This window comes from Sus scrofa, chromosome 8 (genome assembly GCF_054392235.1).
Source record: "Sus scrofa isolate SSC_HxYL_T2T_F1_AM1 chromosome 8, Sscrofa_HxYL_maternal_Yorkshire_Landrace_v2.0, whole genome shotgun sequence".
In the NCBI taxonomy this organism is placed as follows: domain Eukaryota; kingdom Metazoa; phylum Chordata; class Mammalia; order Artiodactyla; family Suidae; genus Sus; species Sus scrofa.
The window spans coordinates 122,083,115-122,105,684 of NC_139390.1; the positions used below are offsets into that span (position 1 = coordinate 122,083,115).

The 22,570-nt window shown below is 35.4% G+C and overlaps 1 protein-coding gene across 6 annotated transcripts in view; it reads left to right on the forward strand.

Moving 5' to 3' along the window:
• Positions 1 to 22,570, forward strand: part of TBCK (TBC1 domain containing kinase) — a 223,947-nt gene that overhangs the window by 122,896 nt on the left and 78,481 nt on the right. For all 6 annotated transcript variants that reach the window (XR_014813250.1, XM_021101698.2, XM_084973265.1 and 3 more), the window contains one exon: positions 18,281 to 18,456. Coding sequence is in view for 5 of the 6 variants with exons in the window: in XM_021101698.2 (XP_020957357.1) it covers positions 18,281 to 18,456 (176 nt within the window). In the remaining variant the exon portion in view is untranslated. The remainder of the gene's footprint in view (positions 1 to 18,280; positions 18,457 to 22,570) is intronic.

Consider the following 22,570-nt stretch of genomic DNA (forward strand, 5'->3'; position numbering starts at 1 on the left):
ATATCTCTTCTGATTTTGAGCCTCATCCTCCTTCTCAGTATTCTCTCCTGTGTATACTACCTCTTCTGCTAGCCCAGAATTGTAGATACAAAACTGGGTCATACTAGCTCACTGTCATTTACCTTCATGTTATCATGTAATGCCACCAAAAAGGTAAAGGAGAGGGGGTGCTTTGACATATTTGCCTTTTGCTTAGGATAGGCTTGTTTATCTTTAGCTGATAGAAAGTAAATAAAGGCCACTTGGGAAAGTGTTTGAGAATCGAAGTTTATACAAAGACATAATTCACATGGAACTTTGCTCTCTCCTATCCACAGCTGCTTGTTAACAATTTGGCAGTTTGAGGAAAGGAAACACCATCCTCTTGAGAAAGCAAATCACACTCCAGGGAAATTCGGTGTTATACAATGCAGGATAGTTAGTTAAGCCAAATATTGTATTCACAAGTGAGGAGCTTGTAAATCTCGGAGTTGAATGCTTAAGTGTGAAATACGGAATGCAACTATGGTTTAAGCTTTGATGCAGTGGTTGACAAGATGAAAGTAATATGGTTCCATAGGATACCAAAGCGTACCAATCTGTGGAGGAAAAAAACCTACATTTTTTTCAGAAATCAAATGTTTCTCAGGTAGAAAAATTCTTTCTTCAAACGATTTCACTGGTTCCAAACCTTATATAAGTTTATTGCTGTTCTCCATATTTTCAGGCAGGCACAAGTAATTGTTGAAAATAAACACACTTAAAATTACTCAAGATAAATCTGCCTGAAAACCAAACAATGAATAGAAGAAAGGTTTCTTAAGATTATATATTTAATAATCACTCTCCGGAAAAATAAGAAACTTGCCACTTACCCCAATTTGTATTTTTAATGGATGAGCTATACTTGGTACTTCACTATTTCTCTTTTTCCTTTTTAAGAAAATAATAAAAATTATTGGATTTATTTAAAACTTCTCCCTTCTTCCCCTCAAATTAAAAGTATCACTATCTTTCTAATTTATCAAATTTTAATAATGTTGATATGAATAAATAGTAGTTTAGTCATTATGTTATTTTTCTGGGATATTATGAAAATCAAGTTATTTTTTTTTCTTTTGTTGGAGGTGAATAGTTACTGAGATCTAGTTTAACAAACTATGAATACTATCTGTACCCTGCAGATGTTTTCCCATTGTTCCTAACTTGCCAGAATAAATAAAGGATGATTTATTAGGATTAAAGGAATTTATCTTGTCAGCTCTAAGTAATATATAAGGAATGATGATTTTGCATTTTCAAGTCAGGCAAATTTAATACCTTTCTGATTCCATCCACAAAAGTTCCAGTTACTGATGAAGCAATCTGTTTTCATATTACATAGGCAGATTAGTGGTAACTCTGCTTGTCCATTAAAATAAGATTATTTCTGAAATCAGAAAGTAAGAATATATGTTAGAACTGACTCATCAAAAAGGTAAACACTACTTACTAATGAAAATAGATGCCTCCTATTGATGTGAATTGCCTTGATCCTTACTGCATTATTCTGGCTTGTCACTTACTTGGTTACTGTGTTTGATTCCAGTTGGGGAAGAAAATGTGACTTTAAAAAGGGGAGGAGTTTAAATGCGAACTCTGCCCTTCAGTATGCCTTGTTTTGTTTTGTTTTTAATCCCAGTGCACTGAATTTGGGATGTCTTCCCTAATTTGATCTAAAAGATGTCTTTTTTTTTTTTTCCTCATGTTGAGTCCTTTAAATTGTAATTGATGCTTGAAGAAACTGAGAAGTGGTCATGGAAAGTTCTAAAAAGTGAGATTAATATACACACAAATACACTGAATGTGCCCTTTCTAAGCAAGGTATTATGTTACATAATTCAGAACATATTTAAAGAAAGAAAAAGCCATTTATTAAGTCCACACCAAAAAAAAGGATAGATAGGCTAACTCTATGTTTCACCTTAATTCTTGAGACAGACTTTGTAGATAAAGATAGATTAGGATTAAACATTAATTTGCACTTGCTGAATATGTTGTGCTTTACTGAAATCCCCACTTAACTGAGTTTAAAGGCATAAGTAAGCAATCAGAACAAATTTAACTAAATTCTTTGCTGAATCAGATTAGTGAATTCACTATTCAAAACACTTGTTGATGGTAAAAGATAGAAACACCATCCCGTTGGTAACCTTGTAAACAAAATAAGTTTGTGGGGTTTTGTATGTGTGTGTTTTTAATTGTCCTTTCAGCTTTGTCTCTCTCCGAAGAGGGGCCCAATAGCCTAGTGGTTAAGAGCATGGAATGTGGAGCCGGGTCACCTGGGTTTCATAGCCTAGCTCTACCACTTACAGTTTCATGACCTCAGGGATATTACTTTGTATCTATTTCCTTAACCCTGATTATATGAAAATAATAATAGTACCTACCTCCTAGGGTTGTTGTACCAAATGTATCAGTATATCTAAATAACTTAGAGCAGTGCCTAGCAAAGAGCAAGTTCTGTGTAAGTATCATCATTATTATGATTTTCCTCACTTTTTTATGACATGCTTTCATATTGGTAGAATAAACAGAGAATCACCCTATTTGGCTTTTTCTGTAAATTGCTAAGGTGGATATGAATTATACAGATGTCCTTGTTAGCAAAATCAGTTGAGGAATTACTTAAGAAGTCAAGTAAGCCTTCAGTGTTAAATGTATATTAGGACTAAAAATATCTCTTCATTTTTCATAGACAGTATAATAGAATGGATAGAGAGCACAGTGTTTGGAGTCAAAACATATAGGTTTGAATCCTAATTGCACCACTCACTACCTGTGTGAATTAGGAAATTTACAGTGTGGTTCTGCCACTGAAAAGAGTAGTCTGTAAATTATATAAAAGTTCACATCTCAGCTCTGGCATATAGTAGCTGTGTAAACTTGGGCAGATTTTTAATCTCATTGGAAAGAAAATCCTATTCATTATGAAAGTTTCAGTAAAGTGGAGATAGTAATATCTGCTTTAGTGCTAAGGTGAGCACAAAAGGTAATATACATAATGCACTTGATACAAAACCTGGTACCAAGTATGCATAACTATTTTCTAAAGTACACGTAGCATTTAATACTTTAAACATGCAAAAAATGTGTAAACTTCAGTCTTTCTGAGTTCCTTCTTTAACTTTATACTAACCCTTTAATTCTTGAAGAGAGAATATGGCAGAAAGGCATTACTATTTTTTGCCAAAAAACTGCTTCCAACTTCTGTTCCCTTGTAGTAAATGATATAGTATGATGTTACATTCCAAGGAAGTACAAGTGGTGCTAGAAAATTTTGCTAAAAGTTCTTGACATATATTGGAATGTGTGTCATTTTAGTACTAGAGGAAATAACCCTGAGAGCAATATATTTGGCATTTCTCACATAATCTCAAAATGGTGGTAGGGTATTTTGAAAAAAATACTGAGTTTTTCATAGTGCCAACCAATACTGGATGTTGGCCACTGGTGTTAAGAGAACGGTTTCCAAGGTTACCACCCTTTAAGCCCAGTTATAAGATGAAGTCTGTCAGGATTCAACCTGCTCTCTCTGATGTTATTTTGCTTTAGTGTCCATCTGGCTGACTTAAAAAAAAAAAAAAAAAAAAAAAAAACAACTCATTTTTGAAGCTACATCCAAGCAGTTCCCAAGATGAGTATGATAATCTGAATAAAAAACCAAAATGATAATTTTTTAAGACTGGATTTGCAGTAGCTGTGGTGTTTAAATTCTTTTTGTTGTTGTTGTTTTGTTGGTATATTGCCTTTGTACAACAGAAAGTTAATTCAACATATTTATGTCATTATGGTTGAAATAAATTCTTAGAGTTCATATCGTTATAGAGTGGAGCATCTTAAAAGATAGGAGTCTTTAAAAGCAGGAAAGGAGTTTTTCTTAGAGAACCTGTAGAGAGAAACTAGGAAATCTTTATAGAAGAACACAATTTATTCACAGAGATTAAAATAGATACATTAAAAGAAAGAAATATGTATGTATAAACTTTTTTAAGGAAATACTGAGTATATTGAAGAGACTTGCACATATGAAAAATTCAAATCCTATTTTCAGGAAGAAATTAGAATTTGGCTGAAACATCTTAATTGTAATATATATATTTTATTATAGAAGCGCTGTTGAAAGAAAGTCTTAAGTAAAATGTTAATATTTTATCTCAGTGTTACCTATGTCTTCACACAAGTTTTCATTTTCAACACATACATGACATACTGGTAGTATCTCACTATTATGTATCACTTCACTGGTTCCTCAAAAATATTATGTTGATATCTTAAGTAGCTGGAAAAAGAAACTTATCTATTTTGACCTAAAGAACTTTTATAATGCAGTCTTTATCATTATTTAGCATAGCCTGGAATAGTTCATGAAAACAGTACATTTTTTGTGCAACTCTGTTATTGTATTATAATAACTAATCCAGGCTGATTTTCTTTTTCAAATAACATACAAATATGTTGGGACTGAAAGAAAATAGGTTATTAAAAACTAAGAAATAGAGCAAAGTACTAAAACATGCAAACTTTTTAAAGCCATGTCTTATTATTTTCCTGTTTATCCCCAAGATGGAACTGGAAAGTGATGAGAATAGGAGAATGAGGGAGCAATTCAGTTCAATTTATGAAGTTTCCTAGATTTTTTAGATACTTTTGACAATACTTATGGTGAAAAAGTGGGAAAGAAGAGCAATAAGAAGTGATCTTTTTTTTTTTTTTTGATCATGGGTGGGGTTTAATTAACAGTTTCTTGCTTTTCTTTTTGGAATAAATATAAATGAAATAGGGTTATCATAGTATTTATGTGTAATTTCCAAATTGTAAACAGTGGCTCAAATTTTTAAAAACTGTAACACTTAAACCAGGTATAACTGATTATGGCCAGTAGGCTACTAATTTGTGGCCCCTTTTTTAAATAAATAGATATGATGGTGGTAAATGCTACAGAAAACAATAGGAATTTATAACAGGACATTACCAAGTCTGGGAGAGGTAAATAACCTTCTAAGTGATGTTTAAGGTAATATTTGACATTAATTGACATTGAGAGTGAGATGTGAAGAGGGGAGAATCTTCGAGACAGAGAGAAGAAAATGCTTCAAAACCCTCGTTAAAACTCAAGTATTTGGAGGGTATATGTCGTGCATAAGGGAAAATGACTAGACAAGAGAATGGAGAGGTAGACAAAGTGATCATGCAGGATTTGTAGGCCACATTAAGAACATTTTAAAATATTTTGTAGTAGTATTTTCTTTCTTTTCAATGTTTTCAAAAGAATGAAAAAAGTACCCCTAAAGAGAACATCAGGTCCCAAAATCAAATGCTCTGTTGGTATTTCTGGAACATTCTTGCTTCCGTACATTCCTTTCAAGGAGCTCGATCAGGAGCAAAGCAAAGAATTCTTAACACAAAGCTCCAAATAGTTATTCTTGATTTCTTTTTTTCTGGCTTGTGGAGAGCTGATTTGGTGGATGAGTAGAGCAATGGTAGTATCCAATTATTCAATGAAAGTTTTATATTGTTAGCCCTATCAGATTTAATACCATTTTACCTGAAGCTGAGAATGCATTAATTATTCACATTTTCTGCTTATAGCTTCTCGATGTTAATCCATGTCTATTTCTAAGCACATCTTCATGGAGTTGCAAAAAGACAGTCAATGAAAAACTAAATATGGAGATTTGTGCTAAGGTCCTCTTCTCCTTACCACACCCATAAAAATTACATACTAACATTAAAATTTAGATGGAATATTAAGTTCTTCTGAGTTTAAAATTGATTATGAATAGAGTATGAAAGAGTAATTTGTTTTTATTAACATGATCATATATTCACTAAAATAAAAGCATGAAAATTTATTCTCAAAATCTCATTAGCTTATATCACCTTGTTTTGGGAGAGGGGAAAATACTGCATTATTTTATGGAAAAGAGGAAAATTTGAAATCAGATGTTACGGTACATGACTTATAAGGTGAAAATAAATGTCCATGGAAAATACAAGTCTGGTAGGATAACTGGTAAAGACTCAAATTGTGAGCTGATTCCAGGAAGCTTAAATTCTCTTAACACTGATCTAGTTGTTGCTCTTGTACCATACTGCTAGGTTAGCAATATGTAAATCAAGTTAAAAGTTTCTTATGTGTTGGAAACTATGATGAAAAATAAAGTAAGGGCTGATTTTTCAGAATTTTCTACTTCATCTTGAAAATTGAGAGTAGATTAGAGTACCAGTACATCTTAAACCTGGTCCCAGGGTTTCAAGAATTTAATAGGAAAGCAATTCTCTATACCAAAGCTGTTTATTTTATGATTTACAGGGATTCTGCTTTCTGAGTTTTTTGGAGTAGTCCAAAAATTATCTTCCAGTCCATATCAATTATTAAATATATTTTGTTTCAGACACCAATGATAGAATTTGTTTTATTGTTGAGTGTTTATATGTGCCTTTTGTTTTTGAAACATTTAAAAAAATATACAGAACATTTTATACTTTTGAACTATGTTAAAAATGATTAACCTCAGGGGAGTTCCCTTCGTGGCTCAGTGGTTAACTAATCCGACTAGAAACCATGAGGTTGCGGGTTCGATCCCTGGCCTTGCTCAGTGGGTTAAGGATCCGGCGTTGCTGTGAGCTGTGGTGTAGGTTACAGACGTTGCTCGGATCCTGTGTTGCTGTGGCTCTGGCATAGGCCGGTGGGCTACAGCTCCAATTTGACCCCTAGCCTGGGAACCTCCATATGCCGTGGGAGCAGCCCAAGAAATGGGAAAAAAAAAAAAAATGAGCAACCTCAAAAATCTTTATATGTTTAAAATTTCCCCACATATACTGCTGATGGATAATGCAAATGATAATGTAAGGACCAAAATGTATATGTCTGATATTTAAAATGGCATTTAACTTACATTGTTCTATATGTGACTTTTATTTTAATAATACAATAAAACCCTTAGGTCCTCTTTCTTCTCCCTCCTCTACCTAGCGTTATACTCTATACAAAAATGAAAGTACAGTTGACCCTTGAATAATGTGGGCATAGGAGAACTGACCCCTGCTACCACTGAAAATCTAAGTCGAATTTATAGTCGGCCCTCTGGATACCAGTTCCTCTGTATCTGTGGTTCCTCCATATCCACTTTGTTCCACATCTGTAGTTCACCAACGATGGATCGTGTAGAACACTGATATTTACACTGAAAAATATCTGCGAACACGTGGACCTGTGAAATTCAAAACCTGAGTTGTTTAGGAGTCAGCTATAATCTGATGTGTTGACTCTTAAATGGTGATCTTCAACAGAATGGAAAATAGCTTCTTACCACATGTCCTCTCTAGGTGTGCAGCGAGCATGCTGAGTCAAAACAAAGTGAAAAACAAACTAATGGACTAGATTAGAGAAAAAGAAAAGGAATAACATGCCAGTGTGCTTATAGGCTAGTTAATCAGTGTTGGAGAAAATAACTAGAATTTTCTTTTTTACAAGAAACTACATTAAAATACTTTGAACAGTGTAAACAATATCAGCCCTTTAGTACATTTTTCAGTCACATTAAAAAAATGCTTATTGAACTTAACTACAAGGTTCTGTTGCCAAAAACAATCAGATTTCTGGGTTTGTTTCAGAGTCCATATTAAGTGTAAAAGAAAAAGAGAAAATGATGGCTAATGCCGACCTGTGCTAAATCTTCAAAGCTGCTGCGTTGTTCTTTTTTCTGAAGTGAGCTGTGTGCCATTATCAGCACCAGCTGCTTTGCATCATAATATCTACCTACTCAGCCACTAAATGATAAAGACAATTACGTTAAGAATAGAAAACAGTTTAAGTATCCATATATCAGTAGTGCTTATTGCATTTCCTATTTATTTCTCACTTCATTGTGGGCATTAAGCAGCAGAGATGATAGATGCTTCACAAAATGTGCCAGTAATTGCATGCACATATCATGGATTTGAAAGGCTGAGTGAATTAAAGGAGCCCAGTAATGTATTGTACCATCCTTTCCCCTTAGACTGCATAACCAAGATTGTGTTTATAAAATATATTCAGTCATTCATTCAACAAATATCAGGTAGGGGAGTGTGTGTGTGTTAATGTGTATTAGGTATGTATGTGTATAATTAATAATTAATCTTATTACTGGTTTATCATTCTTGTATTGGCCCAGAGCATTCATGCATAATTATTTAAAGGTGATCCAATGGTACCCTGTAACTATGACTAACACTTCTAATTTGGATTATATTAATTATGTGCTGTATTAAGTCCTGGTTCCACTAAGTCACCTGACTAGCTTGCACATTAGCTCTTTAATTTTTCAGTGAGGAAATTCAACCTCCCTTTTGGAATTGCTCTGTTAAATCAATAGGATTTGGAACTCAGTGGAGTGTTAGGTGTGTGAATGTTTTGGTATACTTTAACCGAGGTAGGAAGTGGGAGCAAGTAAGGGATGAGCGAGTGTGCATGGTACTAGGAAAGATAGTGAGTAAAGTTTTAGCTATGTGCTTAGGCTGTTTATGGGGTTCCTGGATGAGAAACTGAGCTCCTGATAGAGATTTTGAGAGACAAAATGACAAGTACAACTTAAAGATTAGTAAGAGACTATAATTTCCTCTGGCATCCTTGTTTTTGTCTCCCCAGTTATCTTTGAGTATTCCTAGAGACTCCTTCTTAAATAAGATCTGAAATATGCAGTTCATTTAGTTGCATTCCCCTAATATTATACAGGAGCGTTACTGATAGGTAAAGGAGGGGAAATGTTCTTTATTTCTAGAAATAGGTCTCAGTCTTTTATTGAGTCCATGCCCCTGACTGTGACCTTCACAGTGCTTCCTATTGCTGGGCCCCCTAAGGTGAGACAGGAAGGCTAGAGAGGCTGGAGTCAAGTATTTTCCTTCCGCCAGGTCACTTAGGCTCTGGTGAGAGAGTTTCCCTTGAGGGCCTTGTTAAAGAGAACAAAATTATCTGGTCTTGGACTTCCCTTCGTGGCTCAGTGGTTAACGAGTCCGACTAGGAACCATGAGGTTGCAGGTTCAGTCCCTGGCCTTGCTCAGTGGGATTAAGAATCCAGCGTTGCCATGAGCTGTAGACTCGGCTCTGGCATAGGCTACCGGCTACAGCTCTGATTAGACCCCTAGCCTGGGAACCTCCATATGCTGCAGGAGCAGCCCTAGAAAAGGCAAAAAGACAAAAAAAAAAAAAAATTATCTGGTCTCTCTTTTTTTTGTCTTTCGTCCTTTTAGGGCCACACCCAAGGCATATGAAGCTTCCCAGGCTAGGGGTCTAATTGGAGCTCTTGCTGCCAGCCTCCACCACAGCCACAGCAACACGGGATCCAAGCCACATCTGCGACCTACACCACAGCTCACAGCAACGCCGGATCCTTAACCCACTGAGCAAGGCCAGGGATCGAACCCTCAACTTCATGGTTCCTAGTTGGATTCGTTTCCACTGTGCCACAACGGGAACTCCTGGGCATGTTTTTAAATGGCTACTTTTCCCCACTCCCTGCGGGAAGCACAAGGAGATTTTTTTTGTGTGATCTTCATGAGGTTCAAAGCATGAATTAAACTAAGAATGTGACAAGGGACACATAACAAGGATAAATCTTCCAAAAAATATTATGTAAATTAATAATAATGTCAGTAAGGTTAAACCTCAACAGATGTGGCTTATACAAAAGACCACATTTAGAACAAAAAGGCAAGGGTACACTTACTTATGCATAACATTCAATAATATTTATCAATGAGACTCATCAACTTTGCTTTAGTTGTTTTGACTTATGAAGCACTTACAGTAGATGAACTGGTTGTCAGGAAATTTTGGCCACTTTCTATGAAAACTTAGGATAGGTAAGTTTATTCATTCAACATATGTTCAATAAACACAATTATATGACAGACATAGTACTATACACTGGAGCCATAAAGACAAGACATAGTACCAGCCCTGTAGGAGGATGAGGAGAAAGCAAGTACTGGAGGCTTAGAAAAGAGCATACGGATGACAGAGTTATGTGACTGCATGACCCTCACAATGTAAGTCGGATACTGAGAGAATGACTGGAGGGTAGTATGAGAGATAAAGATACTTAGAGTGCGTGGGCTGGGGACATATCACTATTGGTGATGATAGTAATTGGTGAAAGACAGGAGTCCTGATTATGAGGACCTTACATGACATGCCAAGGAATATGGACTTTGTGTGCAATTAAAAAATTTTAAACAGAAAAAAATGACATGAGCAGATTTGTATTTTAGAAAAATGATCCTGTGTATAGTGTGAAAAATGGATTGAACACCTCTAAAATGCTATGTAATTCTAAGTAATGGAAAGAGAGCAGCTGGCCAATTCAAGAATATGGTAAAATAATTATCTATTGAAATTTAGATCTTTACCAAAATAATTAGCATGACAAAGTCCTGAGAGAATTTGCAGATGCTATTTACTCTTTAGCACCTGAAGAATCTTAGTAAGTTAGTCTCCCACTGCAGATTTCTTGTGTTAGAATCCTCTCTATCTAGTAGTAACTTCCTATTCATATGTTCCTTGAAGTACATGATACTCATTGCCAATAATCTTAAAGTGTGGATCAGTGAGTGATGTTTTCACATGTTTTTTCAGCATCTATTATGATAATCATATAGTGTTTCTCCTTAATTATGTTAAGTTGAAGAATTACATTGACTGATAATTCATTTGTTAAACCAACTTTGCATTCCTGGATGTGACGTAAGAAGAACTATATATCTGGTTTCTGCCCTTGGGTTCCTGACACAGAGGTTCTAAAATGCCTATAATTTCCTCAATGATAGGGAGGCTAGGAGCATCTTTTGTTCTAATATTTGATCTTTGCCCTTGGCTCCTGACACAAAGCTCCTGAATCTTGGAATTTCCTGGGTGATAGCAATGCCTTTTGTTCTAATGAGATGACCCTTGGTGGGCTCCTGGGGAGCTTCAAGATGAGGACTGGTACTGAATAAAACCTCAGATCTTTTAGTTCCATCCCTATCCTCTTGGGAGAACAGAAGGCTGGAGATTGAGTTAATATTTATTCATGTCTATTTGATGACCCCCCATAAAAATAACTAAGCTAAAATGTTTAGAGAGCCTCTGGCTTGGTGCCGATATCCACATGCTGCGAGGTACGCCTTATCCATGAGGACAGAATCTCCTTCCTGTACTCAGGATCTTTCTGAACATTGCCCTATTACTTCTTTATCTGGCTGTTTATATCCTTTGTAATAAATTCATAAATATGAATAAAGTGTTTCCCTGAGTTCTGTGAGTTATTATACTGAATTATCAAACCTGAGAAAGGGAATGTAGATTCTCAGTTTATAGCCAGTTGATCAAAAGTACTAGCATCTGAGATGGAGGCAGTCTTGTGGGACTTAGCACTAACCTGTGGGGTCTGTGCTGTCTGACAGTTGGTCTCAGAATTGAATTAAATTGTAGGACACCCTTCTGGTATCCAGAGTTAGAGAATTGGTTGTTTGGTGTGAGGAGAAACCCCACACATTTGATGTCAGAAATACTGTGAATAGAAAAGTTTGTTTTAGTGGGATAAGCCCTAGGATAACCCTTGTTTATAGTTTCCTGTTGCTACTGTATAACAAGTTACCACAAACTAAGTGGCTTAAAATAACACAGATTTATTATCTTATACCTCTGGAGATCAGAAATCCAAAACCAGTCTCACCGAGCTAACTAAAGTCAAGGTGTCAGCAATGCTTATTTCTTCTGGAGGCTCTGAGGAGAAAAGCCATTTTGTTTTATGCCACCTTCTAAAATGCAGGAACCACCTGCATTTTTTTCGTCTGTGCCCCTTCCTCCATCTTTAGAACAAGCTACATAGTGTTGTCACATCTCTTTCTACTCTGTCTGAACTCTTGCTCCTTCTTATATGACCATTTATAATTACATCAGGCCTGCCTCTATCATTCAGGATGATCTCCCCATCTCCAGATCCTTAATTTAATCACATTTTCAAGGTAACATATTCATAGCTTCTGAGGCTTAGGATATATACATCTTTAGGGGACCGTTTTTCAGCCTACCACATTTAACTAATATTTGGATTTTATGTATATGTGCATGAGAAGTACTGGTTTTTAAATTTTCTTAGATTTTGGTGTCAGGATTATACTGGTTTATATCAGATTATTTAAAGATTATAGTCTTAAAATAGGTTGGGAGTATTCCATCTTCTCAGGTGCATAAGATTGTTGAAATTCTTCTTTTAATTTTGATAAATTTTACCAATGAAACTATCAATCTAGAGTTTTGTTTCTGGGAATTTTTAAATTAAGAATTAATTTCTTTAAAGATAAGTGATTACATAGCTTGCCTATTTCTTCTTGTGTCAAATTGTGGTTTTGATAAGTTTCATTTCCCAAGGAATTTGTGTATTTTCTCTATTTGCAAATTTATTGGCATGTAATTGTTCATAGTATAACATTGCTATCCTTTTAACATCTGATTTCTGTCTAGTCATATCTTCTTTCTTTCTTGATAAGGATAATTTGCTCCTTTTTAAAAAAACTCGACCATTTTGCTTAGTTTATCAAGTTTACTACTATTCTCCAATGTTAATTTAACTTTTATTATTATTTCTGGGTTTTTTTCTTTTTCTTTCTTTCCTTTTTTTTTGTCTTTTATTTCCTTTCATCCACCTTCTTTGGATTTAATGTTGCTCTCTTTTTCTTTCTTCATTTTAGGTAATTATAACTTTCATCTTTTCTAATATAAATCCCTCTAAGCACATCTTTAGCTATACTGTAAATTTTGTTATACTGTATTTTCATTATTATTCCTTTAAAAATATTAACTAATTTGTTGTGACTTTTTTGAGCAAAAAATTTTCGATCAAAATTTTAATTTTATTTATTTATTTATTCATTCATTCATTCATTTGTCTTTTGTCTTTTTAGGGCTATACCCATGGCATATGGAGATTATCAGGCTAGGGGTCAAATTGGAGCTGTAGCTGCTAGCCTATGCCACAGCCACAGTAATGCCAGGTCCAAGCAGCATCTGTCATCTACACCACAGCTCACTCAACACCAGATCCTCAACCCACTGAGTAAGGGCGGGGATCGAACCCACAATCTCATGGTTCTTAGTTGGATTCGTTTCCGCTGTGCCACAATGGTAACTCCCCAAAATTTCAATTTTAAAAACTTACTGAAACTTAACTTTACGTAAGCTAATTGTTTAACAAATGTCCCACATACATATTAGAATAATGTTTACATTTTTAAGTGCTCTATGAATGTCAAGTAGGTCAATAGTTATGATTCAGTCTTCTTTGTCCTTACTGGGCTTTTCCCCTCTTTGATTTATACATTATAGTAGAGAGATATTAAATTCTCCAACTATGGTTATGGATTTCTCTGTTTTAACCTTAATACTGTCAGCTTTTGCGTTTATATTTTGATGCTCTCTTTTGAAATGTGTATGTACTTAGCATTGATATGTCATGTGGATACACTGAATCTGTTATCGTTATGAAATATGCTTCTTTTTTCTTTTTAGGGCTGCACTCTCAACATATGGTAGTTCCTAGACTAAGGATTAAATCAGAGCTGCAGCTGCTGGCCTATGCCACAGTTTCAGCAATGTAAGATCCGAGCCGGGTCTGTAACCTGCACTGCAATTCACAGCAATGCCGGGTCCTTAACCCACTGAGCAGGGCCAGGGATCAAACCTATATCCTCATGGATACTAGTCAGCTTCGTTACTGCTGAGCCACAGTGGGAACTCCCAAAATGTGCTTCTTTATCTCAGTAATACTCCTCATCTTGGACTCTTTCTGATATTATTATAATCATATAAACTTTCTTATGCTTAGTTCTCATATGGTATTTTTTCTATATTTTCAACCTATCTATGATTTTAATTTTAAATACTGCATATATATTCTGTGACTTTAATTTTAAATATTATATATTTAAAGTATATCCCTTTTGTAGAAGTTCCTATTGTGGCTCAGTGGTAATGAACCTGACTAGCATCCATGACAATGCAGATTCAATCCCTGGCTTTGCTCAGTGGATTAAGGATCTAGAGTTGCTGTGAGCTGTGGTGTAGGTCACAGACACAGCTCAGATCTGGCATTGCTGTGGCTGTGTTGTAGGCCTGCAACTGCAGCTCTGATTTGACCCCTAGCCTGGAACCTTCCATATGCTACAATTGAGGCCATAAAAAAATAAGTAAATAAATAGAATGTTCAGTCAATTTACCTTTGATATGATTATTTATATGGTTGGGTTTATTTCTAGTTGTAGACTCTGCTCTGTGTTTACCTTCTTACCTTTCTGACTTCTTTGATTGATTAAATATATTTAACATTTTATCTTAATATCTTTGTTGAATTTTAGTTTTGTCTTTTGATTTTTTTTTTTTTGGTCTTTTCTAGGGCCGCACCTGTGGCGTATGGAGGTTCCCAGGATAGGGGTCCAATCAGAGCTATAGCTGCCCACCTATACCACAGCCACAGCAGCAGATTTGAGCCATGTCTGAAATCCACACCACAGCTCACAGCAATGCTGGATCCCCAACCCACTGAGCGAGACCAGGGATGGAACCTGCAACCTCATGGTTCCTAGTCGGATTCATTAACCACTGAGCCACAACGGGAACTCCTTTTTTTTTTTTTTTTTTGATTTTTAGAGCTGCACCTGAGGCACATGTAGGTTCCCAGGCTAGAGGTTGAGTCAGAGCTACAGCTGCAGCCTATACTAGCAAATACTAGTTGGATTTGCTTCTTCTGTGCCACAAAGGGAACTCCTTGAATTATTTTTTGATTATTGCTCTAGGGACTATGATCTGTGTCTTAACTTATCATACTTCACATAGACTTAATATTGTACAACTTGGAGTTCCCGTTGTGGCTCAGTGGTTAACGAATCCGACTAGGAGCCATGAGGTTGCGGGTTCGATCCCTGCCCTCGCTCAGTGGGTTAAGGACCCAGCGTTGCCATGAGCTGTGGTGTAGGTCGCAGACGCAGCTCGGGTCCCGCGTTGCTGTGGCTGTGGTGTAGGCCAGCGGCTACAGCTCCGATTTGACCCCTAGCCTGGGAACCTCCATATGCCGCGGGAGCAGCCCAAGAAATAGCAAAAAGTCAAAAAACAAAAACAAAAACAAAATATTGTACAACTTAATGGAAAATGTAAGAACTTTGCAACAGTGTAATTCCATTTACCTTCCATATAGCACACTGTCTACTTTGTTCTATATTTTACATCTCCATTTGTAATAAACTCCACAATACAATCTTGTTATTTTGGTTTTAAGTAGCTAGTTGTCTTTTTAACACAGTAAGAGAGGCAAAAAGATCATTTATTTTAAAATTTTTGTTTTATTTGTTTTTTGACCATGCCTACAGCCTGTGGAAGTTCCCAGGCCAGGGATCAAATTCATACCATAGCAGTGACCCAAGCCACTGCAGTGACAACACTGGGATCCTTAACCCGCCACACCACAGTAGAACTCCAGCGATCAAGTATAGAGGAGAACCAAAGGGAATTAGATGATGGTAAAGAGAAGTGCCATGTCAGCAACTGTTCACTAAATCTAGCAAGTAATTTATGACCATTAAAGCAAGAGAATAGAGGGATGAGATGTCTCTTCCACCTACCCTCATCCAAATGAAACCTATGTTGCACTTTATCACTTTGAAAATAGTTCATTATTTCTGAGAGATACGATAATAATGGATGAAGATAAACTGAGATTTAGAGAAATTATTGCTCTGAGTCACAAAGTACCTCATGGAGTTTGAAATCAAACCTGTTTGAAACTATAGTCCAGGGTACACACTTTTTCCACAATGCATTATATTAAATGATAGTGCAAGATAGAATGCAGTTGTACCCTAGGATGAGAGATTATTTTTAAAAGAATAAATACATATTTTAACGTACAGTCTACAAAGTACTTTTGGATTTTGGTTATGATAAAGAACTTTGGAAAAGATTTTGCGTTGGAAGGGTGACACAGGTCAAGTGAATAGAGAATGGGATATCTACCAGTACTGCTGATAATCAGGCTCAAATCAGGATGGATGCCAATAAATTCTCAAGATTCACTATAAACCTTTTATGGTATTCATAGGATATTTTGGAAGCAGATATAAATGACTTTTCCATTGCCAGAGTTTTAAGTACTGAACTACAACCTCTTATCTGGATCAGTGACTTGACCTCAGCTTTTAATGGGTGTCAGATAGGTCAGGCTGATTTGAGCACTGCAGATGCAAAACCTATGGTCCAAAATTCTTTTCCTTTGGAGAATAAACAGTGTTAAGTAGATAAACTTTTTTAATATGACAGTTTTTTTTTCTCTTCAGCTGCAAATTTTTATCTTAACAATGGTTATTGGAAAAAAATTTTAATGAATTGAGCATATCTTTTCCTTCTTGAGTAGAAGAACGTATTTATAACTTTTATTTTTCTTCTAGTTGGTGTCTTTTTTCTTCTCTTTGTGGAGTATCAACTTGATAATGTTATAGAGTTTTTTGAAGGAATACATCTCACTAATATTGACAATTTCTCAAATAGCTAGACCCGTGCCTCAAAAAAAAAAAAAAAAAGAACTATATTTAACTCTGTTTTATAGATTTTATGTTAGGAATAGCATATGGGGGTGATGAAATTTGACCTCTTTGTGCAGCCATGGAAATAACCAGCTGTGAAGTTGGCAAACATCACTAATAAAAGATAAAGGAATGTTTAATTGAGTAACTGGTCTTTCCAGACCTGCTGGCTATTACTTCCTAAATCTAAATGAATTGGGAAATGAAAGATACCTTTTAACCCTGTAGTAATCTCAGACATTCTATTCTTAATAACACTTAACACATTCACTTAGCTTCCTTATGTCTTAAAATTTTTTTAATATTTCATCTTCAACAGAAATAAAGGAGATTGTAATACATCTATAAGAACCACTGTAAGAGTTAAATGGGCTAGGATTTCCCTGGCCACTTAGTGGATTAAGAATCTGGTATTGTCACTGCTGTGTTACACGTTCATTTCCTGGCTGGGGAACTTCCACATGCCACAGGTATGGCAAAAAAAAAAAAAAAAAAAAAGGCAATTAAATGGGCTAAGTGAAAGTATACAACACCTGTCAAATTATAGATGCTCACTAAGTGTCCATTCCTCTGCCCCTCTCTAAGGATTTTCCACTTTATGAAAACAGACAACTCTAAACACATGACTCGTGCACTATTCACAGAATCAACTTAAATGACTATTTCCTTTACCCCTTATATAGAGGCTCATTATTTCAAAAAGAGAAATAGGGACCTATTCTTTTGAAATTTAAAACATGTAGTATATTTTTCTCCATTGCTTATCTGAACTAACACACTTGGACTTCTGCAGAGGAAATGATAATATCTGCCATGTACTAATATGATGAATAGGAAGGGAAAAGTTAGTTCATGCTAAACTACTTCATCCTAAGCAGTTTCTTGAATTACTACTGCCTTTCTATGATAAGTCCATTTTCCTCGTAGAGGAACATCTTACTCTCCATCAGGAATATTAACCTCCTAAAGAGTTACAGTCCTATCAAAAAGCACAATAATTTGGCATATTAGTAATAATTTTCCTATGTATATTACTTCTATGTCAAAAAAGCTTAAATTTCAAAACTGAGAAAGAAAGGGAAATCTATGAAATTTTGTATCATTTTAGTCAAGTAGATTTAATTTCTGTCTATATGAAGCCTCATACTTTTCTGCAGTTAAGTCAAGAAATTATTTTAAAAACAGAGAAATGCTGAATTGAGATTTTTGTAAATTTTGCCCTGATTATTTTGTATGTTCTTTAATAGGTGGAAATTAAACTTTTAGCATACTTGAAGTCATGATGAATTAACATCTGAATCCCTCCACCCAACCTATATTTTACTTTGAGGAAGTGGAAATATTATCAAAGTTAATGGAGCAAACTCTTAAATAAGGATATGTGTTATATTCTATGAGGTTTAAATAACAATATACTGAAGTATACAAACACATATACAAATATATCTGTATATGTATCTACATAGTAATACAAAGTACCCTCTACCATTCCAGTCATAAATGTGCTGATTAATATCTATATTATTTTTTTACTGACATCTTTTCTAATTAGTTATCATCTTAGCCATATTTGTATATATGCATTTATAAAAGATTGTGGTTTTTACATAAACAGAGAAATTAAATTTCTTTGTGTGCTTTTTTAAAAAAATATTTTTCTCTCCAGAAATAGACATTGAACGCTGTGTGCGAGAATCAATCAACCTGTTTTGTTGGACTCCTAAAAGTGCTACTTACAGACAGCATGCTCAACCTCCAAAGTCAGCTTCTGATAGCAGCGGAGTCAGAAGTTCAACACCTTATTTCTCCACTGAGTGTCCAGATCCTCCCAAAACAGATCTGGTATGTATTGGCAAATTTAATTTATAAACTCTAAAAGAAGATGGATGTTGAATTAATATATGTTAATATCATTATAGTTCATAATGCTGTTACTATTTATGTCTTCTAACATAGCTATTTTCTAATATATGATTATATTCACACAGCTATTTCATGTCTTGAGGTCAACCAAAGGTGAGAGCTTAGGACCTTCTTAGGGCTTTCCTGGACAGGCAGACATCCTGTGTACACAGAGATAGACTTCTAGATTCCCAGTATCATGTTGGATCTTTCAAAGCCCCGTATAAACATTGTATTCCCCAGGTTTTAATTTTAATATTTAATTATTGTCAGTTTCTTATTTGCCCCAACAGTTATGGCTACCTCAGGCAGCTACAATATTAAACAATTGCTGCTGACTGTTTTTGACAGATGCTTTCAGAGGAAGGTCTCTTTGCACCAAGAGAGCTTTGAGTCAGGTCAAATAAAGGCAAGCACTGTGAGGAGAGGTTTCTAGGGAACTGGAAGACAGGTCAAATAATCACAATTCCCTGAAATGATACTTTTGGGATCTCTAAAACCATTCTGTCCTGTTCAGTGGTTGCTAGACTTCTAGTTTGTGAGACTGTTGATTTTTAAGGTGACTTTGGAGCTGATGAGAGGGAAATGAGAATGGGCAAAGAACCACAAACACACTCTTATTGAAATTGAGGAGGTGTTTCTTTTCATTATGTACTCCATAGATTGCTTTAGATCTTTGTTTAATTTCCAGAGTTCTAAAAAGTTTATTTGATAATCTTTGCCAGTATTGTGATTATGATTTTGGAAGAGCAGCTTTTTTGAGATCCTTGCTCTGCCATTCCACTGATGTCACTCATACTCTATGCTATTTGTCTACTATATTTTAATTCTTGAGTGAAGCAAAAAGGTTGAGAGGTAGTTGATTTTAAAAGGTCAGAAAGAAATATTGACAGTTCAAGAAATGTGAGTTTCATTTTGTGATAAAGTAAAATTTTGCTAAGAAAAGTTGCTGTTTATTTTAAATTTGAGTAAATAGTTTTAAATTCTTCCACTTGCATCATTGTCAGAAATTAGATTTTTGTTTAAAAGTTTAATAGTTTAAATGTCACTAAACCCCAAATCCTGTATACATTCCTAATTATAGTAGGTCTCCGAGTTCTGGGTCAATTCGCTAAAACGTTGTGATAGAAAACAAATGTTTTTGTGTGCCCATAGGTCAAATCTATTATCCTTATCAACAACAATACTAAGAATGGAAGAGAAAAATATACCACATTATTTACAGGAACAGTTGCTATCTGAAGAACATTAAAGTTTTAGTTCACTTTTCTTTAGAATTTATTTCATTCTTTTTCTGATATATTTCAACCATAAAGAAAAATATAATGAATAATATAAAAACCAATGTCTGTTTTTTCAACAATAGATTTGAATACATACCATAAAGTAGAACAAATACTATTCTAATTGCTGGGGCCATAGCAGTAAGAAAAAAAAAAAAAAAAAAAAAAAAAGGTATCTTCCCTCATAGAATTTGCATTTGGCAGTGGAAGTCGTATAGACACTAAGCAAAAAAAAAAAAAAGTAAATATTTACTGTGTTTTTTAGATTCCACATATAAGTGAAATCATGTGTACTTATCTTTCTCTGACTTATTTCATGTAAAATAATACCCTCTGGTTCATCCATGATGTCACAAATGGCAAGGTTTCTTTTTTTTTAGTGATCGAGTGATATTCCACTGTGAATATATGTGCAGCAAAGGAAACTATCAGTAAGATGAAAAGGCAGGCTAGTGAATGGGAGAAGATCTTTGCAAACCTATATCCAGTAAGGAACTAATATCAAAAATACACAAAGAATTCGTGAGTTCCCTTTGTGGCTCAACAGTTAATGAACCCGACTAGGATCCATGAGGATGCAGGTTCAATTCCTGGCCTCACTCAGCGGCTTAAGGATCTGGTGTTGCCATGAGCTGTGGTGTAGGTCGCAGATGTGGCTCAGATCTGATGTTGCTGTGGCTGTGGCGTACGCCAGCAGCTGTAGCTCCAATTAGACCCCTAGCCTGGGAACCTCCATATGCCACAGGTGTGGCCCTAAGAAGCAATATAGAGAGAGAAAGAGAGAGAGAGAGAGAATTCATACAACTCAACATTAAGAAAACAACCCAGTTGAGGAATGGGCAGAGTGGAGTTCCCTGATGGCTTAGCAGGTTAAGGATCCAGCATTTTCACTGCTGTGGCACAGGTTTGATCTCTGGCCTGGGAATTCCAAAAACTAAAAACAAAATTTTAGGAGTTCCTGACGTGGCTCAGTGGTTAACGAATCCAACTAGGAACTATGATGTTGCAGGTTCAGTCCCTGGCCTCTTTCAGTGGGATAAAGATCCGGCATTGCCATGAGCTGTGGTGTAGGTTGCAGACACAGCTTGGATCCCGTGTTGCTGTGGCTGTGGTGTAGGCCAGCAGCTACAGCTCCAATTCGACCCCTAGCCTGGGAACCTCCATATGCCACAGGAGCAGCCCTAGAAAAGGCAAAAAGCCAAAAAAAACCCGAAAAACAAAAAAGCAAAACAGTAACAAAAAATTTTAATAAAAGATGTTAAATTTTTTTAAAAAAGAAGTGGGAAGAGGACCTGAATAGACATTTTTCAAAGAAGACCTAAAGATGGCTAACAAATATATGATTAACATCACTAATCATCATGGAAATGTAAATTAAAACCACACTGCAATACCACTTCATACATGTTAGAATTCCTATCATCAAAAAAAAAAAAAAACAAAACAAAACAAATAAGAAGTGTTGGTGAGGATGTGGAGAAAAGGGGACTCTTGTGCAGTGGTGGTGGGATTGTAAATTGCTGCAGCCACTATGGAAAACAATATGGAGTTTCCTCAGAAAACTAAAAGTAGGACTACCATATGATCTAGCCATTTCACTTCTGGGTATCTACCTGGAAAAAAAAAACAAAAAAACAAAATTAATTCAAAAAGACAACTACACACCAAGGTTCATTGCAACATTATTTATATATGGCAGCAACCTAAGTGTCCACTGATAGATGAATGGATAAAGAAGATATGATATATAGATACATAATAGAGTACTACTCAGCCATAAAAGGGAATGAAATCTTGTCATTTGCAACAACATGGACGGACCTTGAGGGTATTATGGCAAGTGAAATAAGTCAGACAGAGAAAGACAAATATCATATGATCTCATATATGGAATCTAAAACAAACAAATAACAAAACAAAATGAAAATAGACTCATAAATACAGAGAACAAACCGATGGTTGCCTGAGGAGAATGGGTCAGCAGGGGATTATGTATGAAATAGGTGATGATCAAGTGGTATAAACCTCCAGTTAGAAAATAAATAAGCCATAGGGATATAATACACAGCGTAAGGAATATGGTTAATAACATTTTACTTGCTTTGTATGGGGGTAGATGGTTATTAAACTTCTAATGGTGATCATTTCATGTCTGCAAATGTCAAATCACTATGTAGTTATTATAATATTGTATATTAGCTATATTTCAATTTTTAAAAGAAGAGGAAGAAGAAGGGAAATAGAGAATGCCAAGGATGGGAATGGTTGGAAAACATTAAAGAAAAGTTACTATTTTTATATAAGGGATTCAAAGAAAGTTGTGAACAAAACCTAAAGGAAGTGAGAGAGTGAGTTATATTGATTTCTTAAGGGGGAATAAAATTCATCTTGCAAGTTCAATGTAGGGCATTCTTTTTATGTTGGGGAACAGTAAGGGGACTATATATAGAATGGAATAAGTGAAGAGGAGAGTAGAAAATGTAAAATTACGGAGATCAGTGGGTCAGGTCTTGTGTAATAAGAAGACTTCAACTTTATGACAATTGAGATGAGAAGCCATTCATTTTTCAGTTTGAGCTGAATGGTAACAGGGTCAGATTTATATGTAAAAGGATTATTTGGCTACTATACAGAAAATAGAAAATAGGAGGGACAAAGGCAAGACAAGGAGACCAGGGACAAAGCTATGATGGCTTGTAACCAAAGGGTAGCAGTAGAGGTGATGAGAGGTGGTGTTAACCAAGTCCAACCTGGAGTGCTTGTTGCATGGC